The 14,718-nt window shown below is 48.2% G+C and overlaps 1 protein-coding gene across 3 annotated transcripts in view; it reads left to right on the top strand.

The window, feature by feature from the left end:
- The window catches only part of KCNQ1 (potassium voltage-gated channel subfamily Q member 1), a gene marked incomplete at both ends in the record, with an annotated part of 303,863 nt that overhangs the window by 62,955 nt on the left and 226,190 nt on the right, over positions 1-14,718 (top strand). For 2 of the 3 annotated variants that reach the window (XM_080913600.1, XM_080913599.1), the window contains 4 exons: positions 11,183-11,309; positions 11,548-11,626; positions 12,070-12,166; positions 12,850-12,990. The exons of the other annotated variant lie outside the window; for it this stretch is intronic. In XM_080913600.1, the coding sequence (XP_080769726.1) occupies positions 11,183-11,309; positions 11,548-11,626; positions 12,070-12,166; positions 12,850-12,990 (444 nt within the window). The remainder of the gene's footprint in view (positions 1-11,182; positions 11,310-11,547; positions 11,627-12,069; positions 12,167-12,849; positions 12,991-14,718) is intronic. 3 annotated transcript variants of the gene reach the window in all.

The raw sequence follows: 14,718 nt of genomic DNA, 5'->3' as shown, positions 1-14,718 counted from the left end.
CAAAAAAAAAAAAAAAAAAAAACCAGAGCCATACACAGATTGCTGCCTCACCAGAGAAAAGTCTCAAGAAATCAGTGCTACGGAAAGTGTTTTTAGATAAGAGCTGTATTTAAGGGTCGAGTAGAATGGAAGAGAACAGTAAAATGTCCTGTTCCATGAGATAAGGAGGGAGGGCAGTGCTGACCAACTCAGCAGCTCCCAGGAAAGAGGGTCAAGGCATGAAACCATATGACAAGTAAGGATGGAAAGAATGTAGTCAGATGTATTCAATTTTATACTAAATGTTAATGTCCTAAATTTATCTTCCAAAAGGAGATATACGAAATCTCACAAAAGGTAGAGGAATGATATATAGGGTTTTATTTGTTTATAAAGAATTAATTTGGGGGTGATAAGGATATAACACAAGGTCCTGTGAATGTTAGACAAGCATATCACTGGTGATTATATAGCCCCACTATGATTAAAAACATTTAAAATAGATGTATTCAGTACATTTAGTAAAGAAAACACAATGAACAGTTGAAAAAATAGCCAAAAATATGCAAAGTAATTGCACACAAAAATAGAGAATAAAACCTGCAGGCCACAGCAGGCCACTTTGCAAACACTGAAGCCTGAGTTTGTGTGGATGAAGCCTAATTATAATTATGAAGACATCATACAACATAGTATCAGTGAAATATTACATGGTTATGTGGAAAGAGGGGTAACCATAGTGACTACGAGGGATTATCTCTTTCCATTGTTACGATTAAACACCCTGACAAAGGTAACTTAGTGGAAAAAGGGTTTATCCTGCTTCACAGTTCTAGGCTATAGTCTATTGAGATAGGCAAGTCAAGGCAGCAGGAGCTTGACGCATCTGATCACACTGCGTCACATCAGAAGAAGCAAACAATGAATAAGTACTTGCTATTGCCCAGCTCACTTTCCCTACCCAGACAACCTAGGTTTCTCCACATCAACAGACATAATCAAAAGAGGCCCCACGTGCATACTCTGAGCCCAGACTCCAAGATGATGCTAGATTTTGTCAAGCTGACAATTAACCCTAAGTATCACAGGTGTCATATGGCAGTTCTTCGAGAATAGGCTTTGAGTAGACTCAGGACCAGAAAACACAGCAGGTAAGAGGTTCACAATCTAACAGGAATCAGAAATAACTGTTGCTGTTATCCCTAGTCATGCTACCCTCACAAAAACCACCTACAATTCTAGCATCTTCAGACAGCCCCGGAGCACAGCTTCCAGGCCTGCACACAGCTCTGGGGTTGGCACCTGTCTGCTTATCGCAGTGGCAACAGTGTGGGGAAAGCCAGCTCCACCCGTTGGGTGGCTTCCTCACAGCTTCACTTTAGAGATGAACATTCCAGAAAGTGGGGGGTGGTAGTGGTGGGGGCTATAAGAGCAGTAGTGGAACACTTACGTAGTGTATGAAGGGGCCTGGGTTTGATCTGGGGGGGGGGATGGAGGGAGGGAAAGAGAAAGAGAGGGAGGGAGAAAGAGAGAGAGAGACAGAGACACAGAGAGAGACAGAGAGAGAGAAGAAAAAAGCCGAAGTGAATATTCCAGGAGACAGGAGCCAAGAGACTGGGATATGTGGGGAGGATATACCAACCTTTGCTTTGCTCTTTTGACCTTAAGACCCAGATTCCAGGGCAGGAGTGGCAAGGTGTGTGGGGACCAGGATTTCAAGCTATAATTGTGATTTAGGAGCCTGATAATGAGTATTCTCTCTCTTTGCACCCATGGAAGTTTTCTGAAGCCAATCACCTGTAGAGCTCCTATTAAAAGAAAGAACAAATGTGCCTTACGCTATTGAGACACTTGTGGATGTTCTGTGATCTGAACTTACTGCAAGGACTGGGGACTTGGCTCAGCTGCTAGTGCTTGCCTGGCATACATGAAGCCCTGGGTTCAATCTCCAGTGTATAAACTGTGCACAGGTGTGCACACCTATGATTGTAGCATTTGGAAGATGAAGGCAGAGAAGAGTCCTGGAAGGTCAAGGTAATTCTTGGCTACATAGAGTTCGAGGCCAGACTACTTGAGACCCTGTCTCAGAAATAGCAACAGCAACAATAACAAAAGTTAGTTAATTAAAAGGGGGAAGAAAAAAGAATGAATAAAACTGGAAACATAGAAAAAAATGGTTAAAAGATTCGGGGGTGGGGAGTCTTACAGGGATAGAGAGCCTCTCTCCTAAATAGCTGGGGAAACTCAGCAGGGTGAGGGAAGACAGGGCAGCTGTGGACAGCTATGTGGAGCTGACTTCTCTTAATGGAAAGACACTATCCATCCTGACCCCAGTGAGGCTCAGACTGCTCCCCTTTCCTCAGTGTTGCAGATGCTTCATTTCCATGTCTGCCTGTCACAATGAACCTCAATCGTCGGTGTTTTCAAGCCCCACATAGTCTGAAATCCGTTAAATATAAAATCCATTGCCTCTTGTCCTGTGCAAGCACACACTTATAGAGCACCCCAGCTGCCTTCTCTCTGCCAGAGACTAGCTCACAAGTACCCTGGAGGCGGCTAGGGGATGGCATGAATTTGCTTGGTTTGAATCTGCTGATGAGGCAGTTCTGGACAGGGATTTCCTGGTCTGTGCGCATATCCTGGCGCCATCTGCCCTGCCCCCACCAGGCATTGGGAGGCCACTGAACCCCCATGTTCGCCTCCTGACCTCTAGAACACCCAGGCAGGGAGGAAGGGAGTGGGCAGGGTACAAAGACCCCCACCTTACTGGCTTGCAGCAAGCTGGGTCCCAGAGCTGGAGGCAGCTCATTAAACCACCTGAACCGCATGTAACTCTAGTCAGTACCACACAGCACTGCACCAGCAATACATGTAAATTAAAGTGACCACAGGGCCTGCTCTCCTCCCACTGTGGGTGGGCAGCCTTTATTCCAAGGTTGAGGCCTGAAAGCCTCCAATCTGAGGAGGATTTTTCCTAATGATAATGGGCTAGCCCACTGGTATGAGCCAAGACTCTTTGCCTTATCCTCACTCGGCCCCATCTGTCTCCTGTTTAGATCTAGTCTCCTAGGTGATTAGTAGAGCACTGGGGATCTGGTTGGGGCAGAAGGTCTTGAGCCCTGACCTGCTGGCACAGTGTGCTCAAGAGGTACCTCCTGGGCAATCTGATTATTCCTTTATTGTTTCCTAAGATTGTTGGACGTCCCAGCTTGTTAGGAAGCTCTCAGAGACAGTCTGCCGGGATGTCCAACATCCTGTTGGGGTGGCCTCTATACCTGTAACATAATAATGTGAGGGCTAGGGATGATACCAGGGTACCCTACATGGTTGAGCCTTGGCCAGAAGGTGGGCACTAAGCCATAAAGGAAAAGGAGATATGGGCCTTGGTACCCTTTGGGAGTCTTACAAGGGCATCTTGGATGTAGAACATGGATTAGGAGAAACCCCTAGTCTCAAGGCACCCCCTGTGGTTTTGGTTCCCTGAAAGCTTCTCCAGATAGCAATGGACACTGGGCCTGATGCCACATGCTGAAGTGGGGTCCATGATGGGAGGGCCAGGCGACAGCTGTTGCCCACTTTCAGAGCCTGGCTACCCGGTGGATGGGAACGCTTGTCCCCATGGTGACTGAGCAAGCCTCATTGCCTCTTCTGCCCAGTGTGGAAAATGGCTGCCTGGACAGCTGGCAGTTGGGGCCAGTTCTCAGGGGAAAGTAATCCTGTGCCTCCTAGTGTTGCCCCCAGATCGGGTCTACCCTAATAGGTGTGGACACAGCAGCTGCCGATCTGTGGCTAGTGCCATTGGGAACTGGCTACTGAAGAAGGTCTGTGTAGGACTCTGCTGCCCACTCCCAGGACCAGGGCTTCTGCCTCTAGCTCTGTCTTATGGCTCACTAGCTTTCATGGTAGCTGGCTTGAGGAAACGCCTGCTTCTGGCTGTGTTGTGCTGTGTGCCCCCAGGACCCCACCAATTTACTGTCACTGCTGGGAGAGCTTCCCTGGTGCAGAAGGGACCTACATCTTCTGTTGTCAAAGCAAACTGACCAACTCCAGGCCACCTTAGGTATCCAGGGGCTCAGGTGAGGTGGGGGGGGGCAATTCCCAATCAAAGTTGTGAGCTGTGGTTAAAGCATCCAACAGGACTTTACCACTCAGCAGAGCATGTGCACTCGACTGTGGCTTCTGAGGAACCCATGACTCCCAGGACATTTGGAGAAGAGTGGACTGTTTTACAAAGGGTCATGTCTTTATAGGATCCTGGTTCTGACTACTGCCATTGGGTCCTAACTCTGTGCCTCCTTAGAGTCTCTAAAGGCTTTGTGTCACCTGGAACTAGGTAGTGGCCTGTGGGGGCTGGCAATCCCTGGAGTGGGCAGTGAGCATGGCCTGAGAGCTCCAGCTGTGCCCAGCACATGTCACTGGGGGGCCCATGGGCTCTCAGCACAGCCCGGCGGCTGGGAGCAGCTGGCCACAGGCAGGACCTGAACAAAGGGTGCTTTGAGCAGCTTGCATGCCGGCACCGAGCCTCCGGCCAGCTGCCCCTCCCAAGAGTGCAAGGCTGGCCCTCTCTATGGCTTATTGGGGCCCATGTAGAGTCAGAACAGCTGGCCCCAAAGTCTGCTGGCTGGCTGTATGCTGAGAGGGCACTGTCCTCCCACAGGAAGCCCCCTGGCTCAGGAAATGGCCATCTTACAGGTTTCCTAGCTTTAAGAGGATGGAAGGATCCTAGCCCTAGCTTCCAAAGGCACCTCTATGCTGATTGGTAGCCTACAGGGGGCCTAGAGGTATCTTAAGTCTCTAGAAACTCCCCTGTCCAGTGTTTGGAGGACCTTAGGAAGACCAGCCAGACCTTTGTCCCCATGACCTGGCTTTGGCCGGCCCTCTTGCAGGGCCCCTATTTACATGGGCCAACCCTTCATCTGAAGTAGTTAATCTTCCAGTCAGATTTCAAATTATTCTTACATTAAAAAGATAATAAAACAGTAACATCAGAGACACTGAATACTTATGATAAGCATCTCTGAGCTCCCTTGATTGTTAAACAAAAAGAAACAGAGGGGAAAAAAACAAAACAAAACAAGTGTCTTTCATCTGAGGATCCGAGGTACTCTGCCCTGGCCTGGCTTTGCTGTAGGCTACAGGTAAACAATTATAGTAAAACCCCACCCTCCCAGAAATGGAATTCACCCGCTGATAAAGAGCAACAATACACAAGACACCCACAGCCTTCAAGGTTGGGCCTAGGAGGCGGTAAGCCTTTCCCCTTTGGTTCACCAAAGTTTTACTTTGATAAAGCACCTCCCTCACTTTGATCGTGACCCTTCAGGCTTAAATGTGAGTAGATCTCTGCTTTGCTGTGGTACTAGCCAGCACCTGATGCACATGTGTAGTGGGTGTTCCTGGCCAGTCAGCAATTCTGTCATGCCAAGCTTTTGTTTTCTGCATCCCCTGCAGCTCACTTGGGTCCAGTTTTGGGGGTACAGGGTCCACCTATCAAATGAGAAAAGTTTCAGTTCCCACTGAAGTTTTCAGAGACAGCGTGTCTCTTCCCACATGTCCCTGTCAGGATCTAGAGCGCAGGATACCACCGAGCCCATGCATCAATGTGTTCCAGCATCGTGGTGATGAGATGAGACTACAAAGGACCTAAGTCCTTGGGTGCTTCCTGCCTTTGCTCCACCGCTGTCTCCCTTATCTTTACAACGGAAGCTATGGCAAGGGTCCATTTGGTCCTTTGCAGGCCATAGATCCTGTGAGCCTTGTGACTCTATGTTGTCTTCCCCTTGCTATCTTTTTCTTGTTTTATTACATCGATTTCCTTATTTCGCAGATATGTGTGCATATCTCGGCATGACAACTTGCAGCAATCAGTTTTGTTCTTCTATCGAGTGAGTTTGGAGATCAAACTTGAGTCAACAGGTTTAACTTTACTTGCTGAACCATCTTGCCCCCACTCCCCTTCCTAAAATATGCATGAGGTAATCTCAGCCATGCCCGAGAGCAGCTCATTCACAATACTGTGTAGCAGTCCTCACCATGTACCCTGAGAACTTTCCGTCTTCACAGATGACTCTGGTCTTGCTAAACACTCACCACCATCCCCCAATGCCCTGCCACCTCATCTTGCTTTGTGTCCCCGTGGCTTTGGTAACTTGGGGACCTGCAGTTATAGGACAAGTGGGATCTTTCAGGACTTTTCTTTCAACAGAAGGTTCCCAAGGTCTGTCCATGCTGTATTGTGCTGGAGCATACTTCCTTCTGAAGGAATATTATGTGCCCTCCAGTATCTGGAGCCAGTTTTCTCTGTCCTTTTGGTGGACATTGTCTTTGGCTATTGCGTACTTTGCCAAAGTAAACACAGTGGACAGATAGCTTCTCAAAGCCCTCCCTCTCTTCTGGGCATGCAGTAGAATTACTGAGCCAGTGGAAGATCTTTTTTTTTTTTCTAGAACAATAAATAGTCTTTCTGTTTTTATTGATGTATTTCTGGGTGATACTGGGATTAACTCAGGGCCTTAGGCACACCAGGCAAGTGCTCTACCAACTCTACTTTATCTTCCCAGACCAACAATTATATTTTTTCTGGGTTATTACTTTTTTTTAAGATAGAACCTTGTTTAGAGCAGAATTGAGTGGGTGGTAACTCCATGCTTTATGACTTGGGGAACCACTGAACCATGCTCCTAGGATCATGGGTCTGGTGTCTCCCTCAGGCAGCCATGTATGATAGCTCTGCCTCTCTGCCTCCTTGGGCACTGCAGTCATTGCCTGTGTTTTGCTAGAGGGACACAGCAGCATCTGTTTTGATTTGTATTTCCACAGCTAGTGACATGGGATATCTGTTACTGTGGACATTCTTTCTCAGTTGTGTGTCTTCTCCAAATATCGGCCTCTTCAGGTCCTCTGCCTTTCTAAAATATTTGTTGTTGTTGCTTTTGGTATTTTTATTTTAAAATAGGGTCTCATTAATCTAGGCTGGCTTCAAATTTTTCACATAGCCCGGGATGACCCTGAACATCTGATCTTCCTGTCTCTATCCTCCTAGTGCTGGGAGTCCAGGTATACAGTACCATACCTAGTTTATACAGAGCTGAGAATGTAACCCAGGGCTTCATGCATGCTAGGCAAGCACATGGTCAACTGAGCCTCAGCTCTAGCAGCTTTGTTTTTTAAAATGGTTTTAAATTATGTGACTCACTTCTCTGAGATACAACTCTCAATGCTCATTGCACAGGAAATAAGCAGAGTGTGGCAGAGGGTACATCATATGGGTTGGGACCAGCACATGGGCAAAGTGGCAGGCTACATGATGCTTCATCCTGCTGTGAGATCCTCTGCCTTGGGCCCAAGTCAGTCTGTTCCTCCCATAAATCCTTGGGCAGGCATTCTTCTATCTCATGGGCTTGCCTCCCTGTGTTTGAAAAGAGGCACTGTGGTCCTGTCTTGGTGGGTACAGGAAAAGATGCATGCTCTATGCTTTCTGTTTTATCCCTGACACAGGAGTCACAGCCACAAAGTCCTCTGCAGCCAGGATTCAGCCTAACTCTAGTCCAAAGAACAATGGTCAGGGTGGGAGGGGCCACTGTGTTCTCTTGCCTTTTGTCTCAGCCCAAGCTCATTGGCCCAAGGACAGCCCTTTCTTTTATATCTCTGGGACAGAGCTCAGGGCCACACTCCATCAATGTCCCCTGACCTTGAGTCTTTGGTTCTGGCAGCATGTGGATTCCTCTGGGAGGCCCTTTGGGGAGTTGGACAATACTGGGTACATTGGGCTGGTACTTTTATTGGTGGGGGAGCATTCTAGCTTTTTAGGTGGCTGTTACAAGGTCTGGGTGTGCTGGGATGACCTAAATAGGCAAGGGGTTGGATGGTGGGGGATAAGAGAGTACATCCCACACAGCAAGTCTCTGAGGAAATGGGGAACCCAGAAGATGTGATATGCCAGTGTCTAGGGAAGCTTTTGGGTGCACTGGGCCATGAGATCGTTTGGGTGGTAGCCTATAACCTTTGACCTCAAGTAGACAGCAGGAGCAGGCATGGGGGTGGGGGTAAAAGGTATTTATGTGTTCTGTTGAGAAGTTTGAGGCCTCGCATTCAACACTGGGATTGTACTTGGATTGTGTCTATAAAACAGGTGAGCTTAGGCCTGGCCCTGCCTGAGCAGGGGGTGACTGTACTAGAACCACAGCTGGCATCAACCCTGTCGTCTGTTCTACAAGGGCTAAGCTAGCCCCCACTAACCCTGCTATGGACTAGGGTGTTGTTACCTGAATCAAACTGTCCCCACTGTATGTCTCCTACAGACTCATACTACTGCTAAATGCTAATCCCTCACTGGAGTCCAAGTGTGACCTTTGATCTAAAGGCTACCCCTCCTATCTCCAGCATACGTGCAAAAGCTGCTGATAACCATTTTATCTCTGTCTAAACACTGGATCTGGCTTTGTCGTACCTAGGACAGGGTTGTTTTTCTCAGCCCCTTTCCTAGCAGCCCCTGAGGCCTACTGATTAACTCAGCCCTGCCTGCCCTGGACATAAGTAGCCAGACATTTTCAGGGGATGAAGGGGCTCAAGTCCACTGAATCTCAGGCTTCACACTGTGTCCACATGCTGAATAGGATTTGGAGATTTGCGTAAGGAGGTCTTGCTGTTTCACACAGCCAGTCCCAAAATGCATTTCCCTCCAAGTTCTAGGTCAGGGGGCACCTGTAGTCATCAGAATCCATTGCTAAGGAGATATTTGAGTAATGACAAACATCTGCAAATGAGAAAAATGCACTAGATGATCAGCCAGCTAAGTGATGTATGGCCGTGGAGTTGGAACAAAGGCCTTCTGCCTGGGCTAGCACTGTAACTAAATATTGGGGCTTCTCATGGTCAGGCATGCTGTCTCCCATGAAGTCATATCCTGTGGTGGGGATTAGGAGTATGTTTTTCATGTTGGCCACAGTCCTTTGGACAACAGCCCTACAGGCCCAGGTTCTCAAGAAGCAAAAATGAATCAATATTCCTGCAACCCAGCTGCTCAGATTGTTTGTTTCTTCATTCATTCATTCATTCATTCATTCATTCATTCATTCATTCAACAGTGACTGGAATGAATGAGATTATGACTCCTCCCTGGTATTCTCTCTCTCTCTCTCTCTCTCTCTCTCTCTCTCTCTCTCTCTCTCTCTCTCTCTCTCTCTCACGCACGCGCACACACACACACATTCCCAATGAGTCCACTTCATAGGCCAAATACTTTTCTCACAAGGACAGATCTATGTTCTCCCAAGCTCATGCCTTTCATCAGTCACTGCTTGTGCCTGAAACACAAGCTAGGTGGTTTACTATTTTGTCTTAATTAAAAGCATTTACATACGATGGGTAGTATTCAGCCCCCACTCTGGTGGACTCTCCAGCAGCAGACAGGTGGGGGCAGGGCCAGCCAGTGTCACCCGTCAAAGAGGAAGTTCCCTCCAGGGCCAGGCTCCTGAGGGAGGCAGGCAGGGAGCCAGCTGGAAGCAGGCCTGAGTAGCACAATGCTTTGTGGCTTCTCGGGTTTGTGGCTTTACACAGTCCCCTAACATATGTGGGAGTGGTTTCACCTCCTCACCCCAGGCCTTCCCCAAGGGCCTCTTACCAATGAAGGCTGGCGGGGAGCTGAGGAACAGGTCTGGGACAGGGCTGGAGACCTCAAGGGACACAATGGGCTGTAGTTCACATGGATGCATGTTTATTTCAAACCCTCCCATCACCCACTTACAATGACCTACTCACATTTTCATGCCACAGCAGGCCAAGGACCAGACCTGAACTGCGCAGGGATGGAGGAAGCAGGAAGGGGATTCTCACTCATGACAGCCAGTCTCTGACAATAACCCTATGGCAAGATCTGGGAGAGAACTGAGGCTGGCAGCAGAGTATGGGTACCCCAAACCAGGCCTTCTGACATCACTATTCCATGGCAAGCCAGCCAATGCCTCACCCTCCAGATGCTGTACATGTGACAGGTCTTTGGGTGTTTTATTGAAGAGGCAGATTGTGGAGGTCGGGGAAGGAGAGGCTATTCACCAATCAAAGGCAAGTCTGCAGGCTCACTTTGACTTCTCCCTTGGTGATTGCCAGACCTCCAGCAACTGTCCTTTCAGTTTGTGTCAAGGTCGTGTGAATACAAAGCAGTACAGTTGCTCTTACCCAGTGCTGTGACAGACTGGGAAGGCCTCAAGACTGCTACTAGCTGAATTATAAATCATGGTCAGAGGCTGAGTCGGGTGATAGGAGCCCTCGGTCTAGCTGTTGTTTTTATCGAGAGAGCTATTAGCTCCACTTTGTTTTTTAACTTGGTTCACACACCAGTCACCTGCATTTATTTATTTACCTTTCTATCATCTACTAAACGAACCATCGATACACACACTCATTCATCTATCCATCTGTCTGTCCATCCATTTGTCTGTTCATCCATCCACCTTCTCACTCATCCATCTATCTACCTATCCATCTACTCTTCCATTGATCCATCTATCCATCCAATCACGTACCTATTCATTTGTCTGTCCATTCATCTATTTCCTCTTCTATCCACCCACCTTTGTGTCAATCTGTCCATCCACTGCAGTAACCTGGATGATAGCCTGGGTTTCTCTAGCTTGTAAAGCCCTTCCTTTCAGCACACTCTGACTTCAAAGTGAAGCCGGATACATTGGGAGAGGCCTGGTTGGTATGAACTAGGAGAGCTGTTCCACACCCAATGCTGCCCATGCCCTTGCTTTATTCCTTCTACTACCTCTGGATGGATTGGGGAGAATTTTGTACCCAGACTTCAGTAAAGACCACAGATGGTGGGTATGGTGTCTCAAGTGTGAGGCAGAGCTATGAGCTATGAGCCAAGCACAGAACTTGAGCTCTGTGGGTTCCATGAAGCTGGACAACATATATGTCAGCACTGTGTTGCCAGACCCAGTTATATACCCCGACCCTGGTGTAGTCTTTCCTAGTGAATAGCAGCTGACCAGTGTCTACTCTTTGTGTCCCTGGGCTCAGTGTGTTGACCTCTCTAGACAGGTGTTATACTCACAGTACCTATGAGTTACCACAGGATACCTGAGACTGCTAGTCTTGGTTGTCTCTCAGCAGAGGCTTGTGGCACGGTAACCTGAAGTTGGTGCTTCAGCATGAGTGGTGGTAGCCTCTGATCCAAGTTTGTTGCCTTCTTTCTCAGGAGATTGTCCTTGTGGTGTTCTTTGGGACAGAGTATGTGGTCCGCCTCTGGTCTGCAGGCTGCCGCAGCAAGTACGTGGGCATCTGGGGCCGGCTACGTTTTGCCCGGAAGCCCATTTCCATCATTGGTGAGTCCTGCCTACCCATCTTGCAGATACTCCACTCCACACTCATGGGTCTGAAAGGACATCCCCATTACAGTCATCCCCAGAGAGTCCCCATGAGCTGAGACCCCCTAGATTATTTCTGTGCCCTTGGTTGTTGGGTTCCATCTTGCTTTTGTGGCACAATCTCAGGTATGGGTGGGGGTACACCCTCCCCAGATTCCTGGATACCAAAAGTAATGACCTCCTCTTCTTCCCACAGACCTCATTGTGGTTGTAGCCTCTATGGTTGTCCTCTGTGTGGGTTCCAAAGGGCAAGTGTTCGCTACATCAGCTATCAGGTATGTTGGCTTGTCCACTTCTTCCTGTGAGAAAGGACTCACCACAGAACCCTCTCTTCCTAAGCTGTAGTCTTTCCTTCCCTCTACCTGTTTCTTAAATGGTGTGTGGGGCAGGGGTAGGGTGATTACAGTTCACAGTATTGAGACAGTGGGCAACCCTAGGTTCAAGGTTGACCCCAGTACTTCCTAGTTTCTAAGACTCAGATGATAGCCTGACTGTGTGGTTGCCATGTGGGTGACCCTAGGCCTCCCCAAAGAAGGCCATATAGAAGGGCTCCTGGAGACAGGGGTCACAGGTACCAGTAAGAAGCAAGATGGCTCCAATACAAAGTGCCATGTGTGTATCTTCTCTACCCATTGGAGGTTTGGTGGGGAGCAGAACATAGGAAGCAAATGCTCGTGACTACCATGGCCCTCTTGACCCATTCCTTCTTGCTTCTTAGGGGTATCCGCTTCCTTCAGATCCTGCGGATGCTGCATGTTGATCGCCAGGGTGGTACCTGGAGGCTCCTGGGCTCTGTAGTCTTCATTCACCGGCAGGTGAGTAGGCCTGGTATGGGCAGAACAGAAACTGGCCAGGCTATAGCAGGAGGGCTGGAGACTTATAAAATCAGGATACAAAGGTGGTGATAACGTAACACTTGGACCCTAGCTGAGTGGGCCAGGGCTAGGCAGGTACCAAGACGTGTGTCTGAGGACAGGGTCCAGGATCCCAGAGCCTTTCCAGCCTGAACCTATTTCACATTCATGGTGCCAGAATACTTGGTTTGTCAACACTATAGAGATGCTTTACTTGGACTTGGGGAAAAGACCATTGGGTCTTGTAGAAAATGTAAGATGAATGACAGGTTTATGAAGCTCCGAAATTAAACATAGGAAATCAAGGGTGGTACCTCAGATACCTTCCAGAGGGAACTCTTTGTCTGACAGACTGCTGGGGATGGCTGGCTCTAAGTACCCATATCTTGTCGTGGGTACAAGGGAGATTGCATGGACCCAAGTGGCTGATTCAAGGTAATAGCTGAGACTTCTTCACTGCCACTTTCAAGAATTGCAAAAATGAGTTTACTCTGGTTAGGTGATTTCTGGGTGTATAATATGCTACACTCAACACAGTACGCTCTAACAACAAATTCTGAAACTTTCTACCAAGGGACTCCTCTTACCACACTCATGTAGACCACAGGGTATGTGACCATGGATGATGTGTTATCTATCCCTAGGAGCTGATCACCACCCTGTACATTGGCTTTCTGGGTCTTATCTTCTCCTCCTACTTTGTCTACCTGGCTGAGAAAGATGCAGTGAACGAATCTGGCCGCATCGAGTTTGGCAGCTACGCAGATGCTCTATGGTGGGGGGTGGTAAGTTGGAGTCTTTACCTGAGGTCTCAGGTGGGAGATACATGGACTTGGGCAGTGGGATTAGAATAGTGAACCCAACTTGCTCAAAATTTTTGCTTTTTCCTCTGAGACTACTAACCATAGTTTTTAAAACTTTGAACCACAAAATGTGCACTTAAAGCATATAGAATGGGCCCCCTGTATACCACAGTGAGTGCTCTCTGGTATCTGTCTTGAAATATGAACATTATCATCTTTCAACTTCTGTATTGGAAGGGAAGGCTGATGGGACAGGAGATTGCAAACTGGGACTTTGTATCTCAACCTTGTGGTGATCCTTACCCTGGAGGGATCCTGGACTGAGAGTGCAGGAAGGGGTCAAGTGTATATTTTGCATGTTTGTGGTGTCTGTGTTGACCCAGAGAGCACACCTGTGCCAGAAATCAAGACATGCAATGCCATAATACCATTACAACCCTTGCCAGCTAAGAGAAAGACACAGGGACTTTTGGATATGAGGTCTGGAAAGGCTTTTGTTGCCCCAGGCATCAGTAGTGTGAGTGACAGCTGGGCCCTAAGGTCATGAAGATGGTCATAAACCTCATGTGTTAGGGCAACTCCTCTCATGCTAGGGTTGAATGTCCCAAGGTATGATGATATTGTGTACAGGGCAGTGATGTGTGTGTATGTGTGTGTGTGTGTGTGTGTGTGTGTGTGTGTGTGTGTGCTTGTGTGTGTGTGTCCTCAGATGTCAGCTAGCAGGCAGAGGAGGGAGAGGTGTTTCCAGTGAGGGATGGTACTGAAGAAATCCTTATATACTCCATGAACTAGAAACCATTGCTCATCACACAAAAGCCTCTGGGATAGCTGCTACATGGCCTTCATGTCCTCCTCTGGAAGTGGGCTTTGTTCAACCATGAGCTTTGGGACCCCCTGAGCTGCAGGAAACACAAGAATGTAACAGGAACATGCAATTCAGAGAACTAATGGTTCACCCTCTATTCCAACTCTCTCTTCCCCTCAGCTTCGAGGGCAATAGACTGTCTAAATGTTTTATCCCATCATACCAGGAGGAGCTGCTATGGCTGGACTTCAACACCATCTCAACCAGCATTCTCAATCTGTTGACTTTGGGACTCACTAGGCTAGTGAAAAGGGTGGGTGGACTGTGACAGCCAATCGAAAGGGACAGCACAGACTCTGGGATCCTGATTCAGATGGTAATGGCTGCATCGGGCCCTGGCCTAAATACTTCCCCCACCCTTAAATACCCTAAGAAGGAATGAGCATCTCTGAGGCCTGTTTACTGTCAGAGCTTCTAGACTGGGGTTGAGACATGAGGCTGAATACACACATATTCCTACAATTCCCAGGTACCCCTAGGAAGCAGGGCACAGAGCAAGACCTCTTAACATTGGCTGAATCAGGCCATTTCCTGAAAGTTTCCAGAATTCCAAATAGCTTTGAGAGGTAAGGAAACACTGAGAAGCTTCCAGATTGGGACAGGCCCCAGGTTCAGCCGCTGCCCACCCACCCTTCTTGGGGCCAATGTTTCCAGACACCTTAGTATAGTAGAACCAGACAGGATTGGTAGGGAAACTCAATGGGAAAGTTAGGAAGCTTGACTGTAGAAAGAAGACACATCCCAAGGAGGTAGCAGGGCCTGCACGGGGGTTGGGGAGCAGGCTACTCCAAACCAGATTTCTCTGGTGGGAGATGGGCAATGCTGGCTGAGGTACAGCAGGAAGT

The sequence above is a fragment of the Micromys minutus genome, assembly GCF_963924665.1.
Source record: "Micromys minutus genome assembly, chromosome: 2".
Classification (NCBI taxonomy): Eukaryota; Metazoa; Chordata; class Mammalia; order Rodentia; family Muridae; genus Micromys; species Micromys minutus.
Note: the sequence above shows the minus strand (reverse complement) of the source record. Positions and strands in the feature narration are given on the sequence as shown.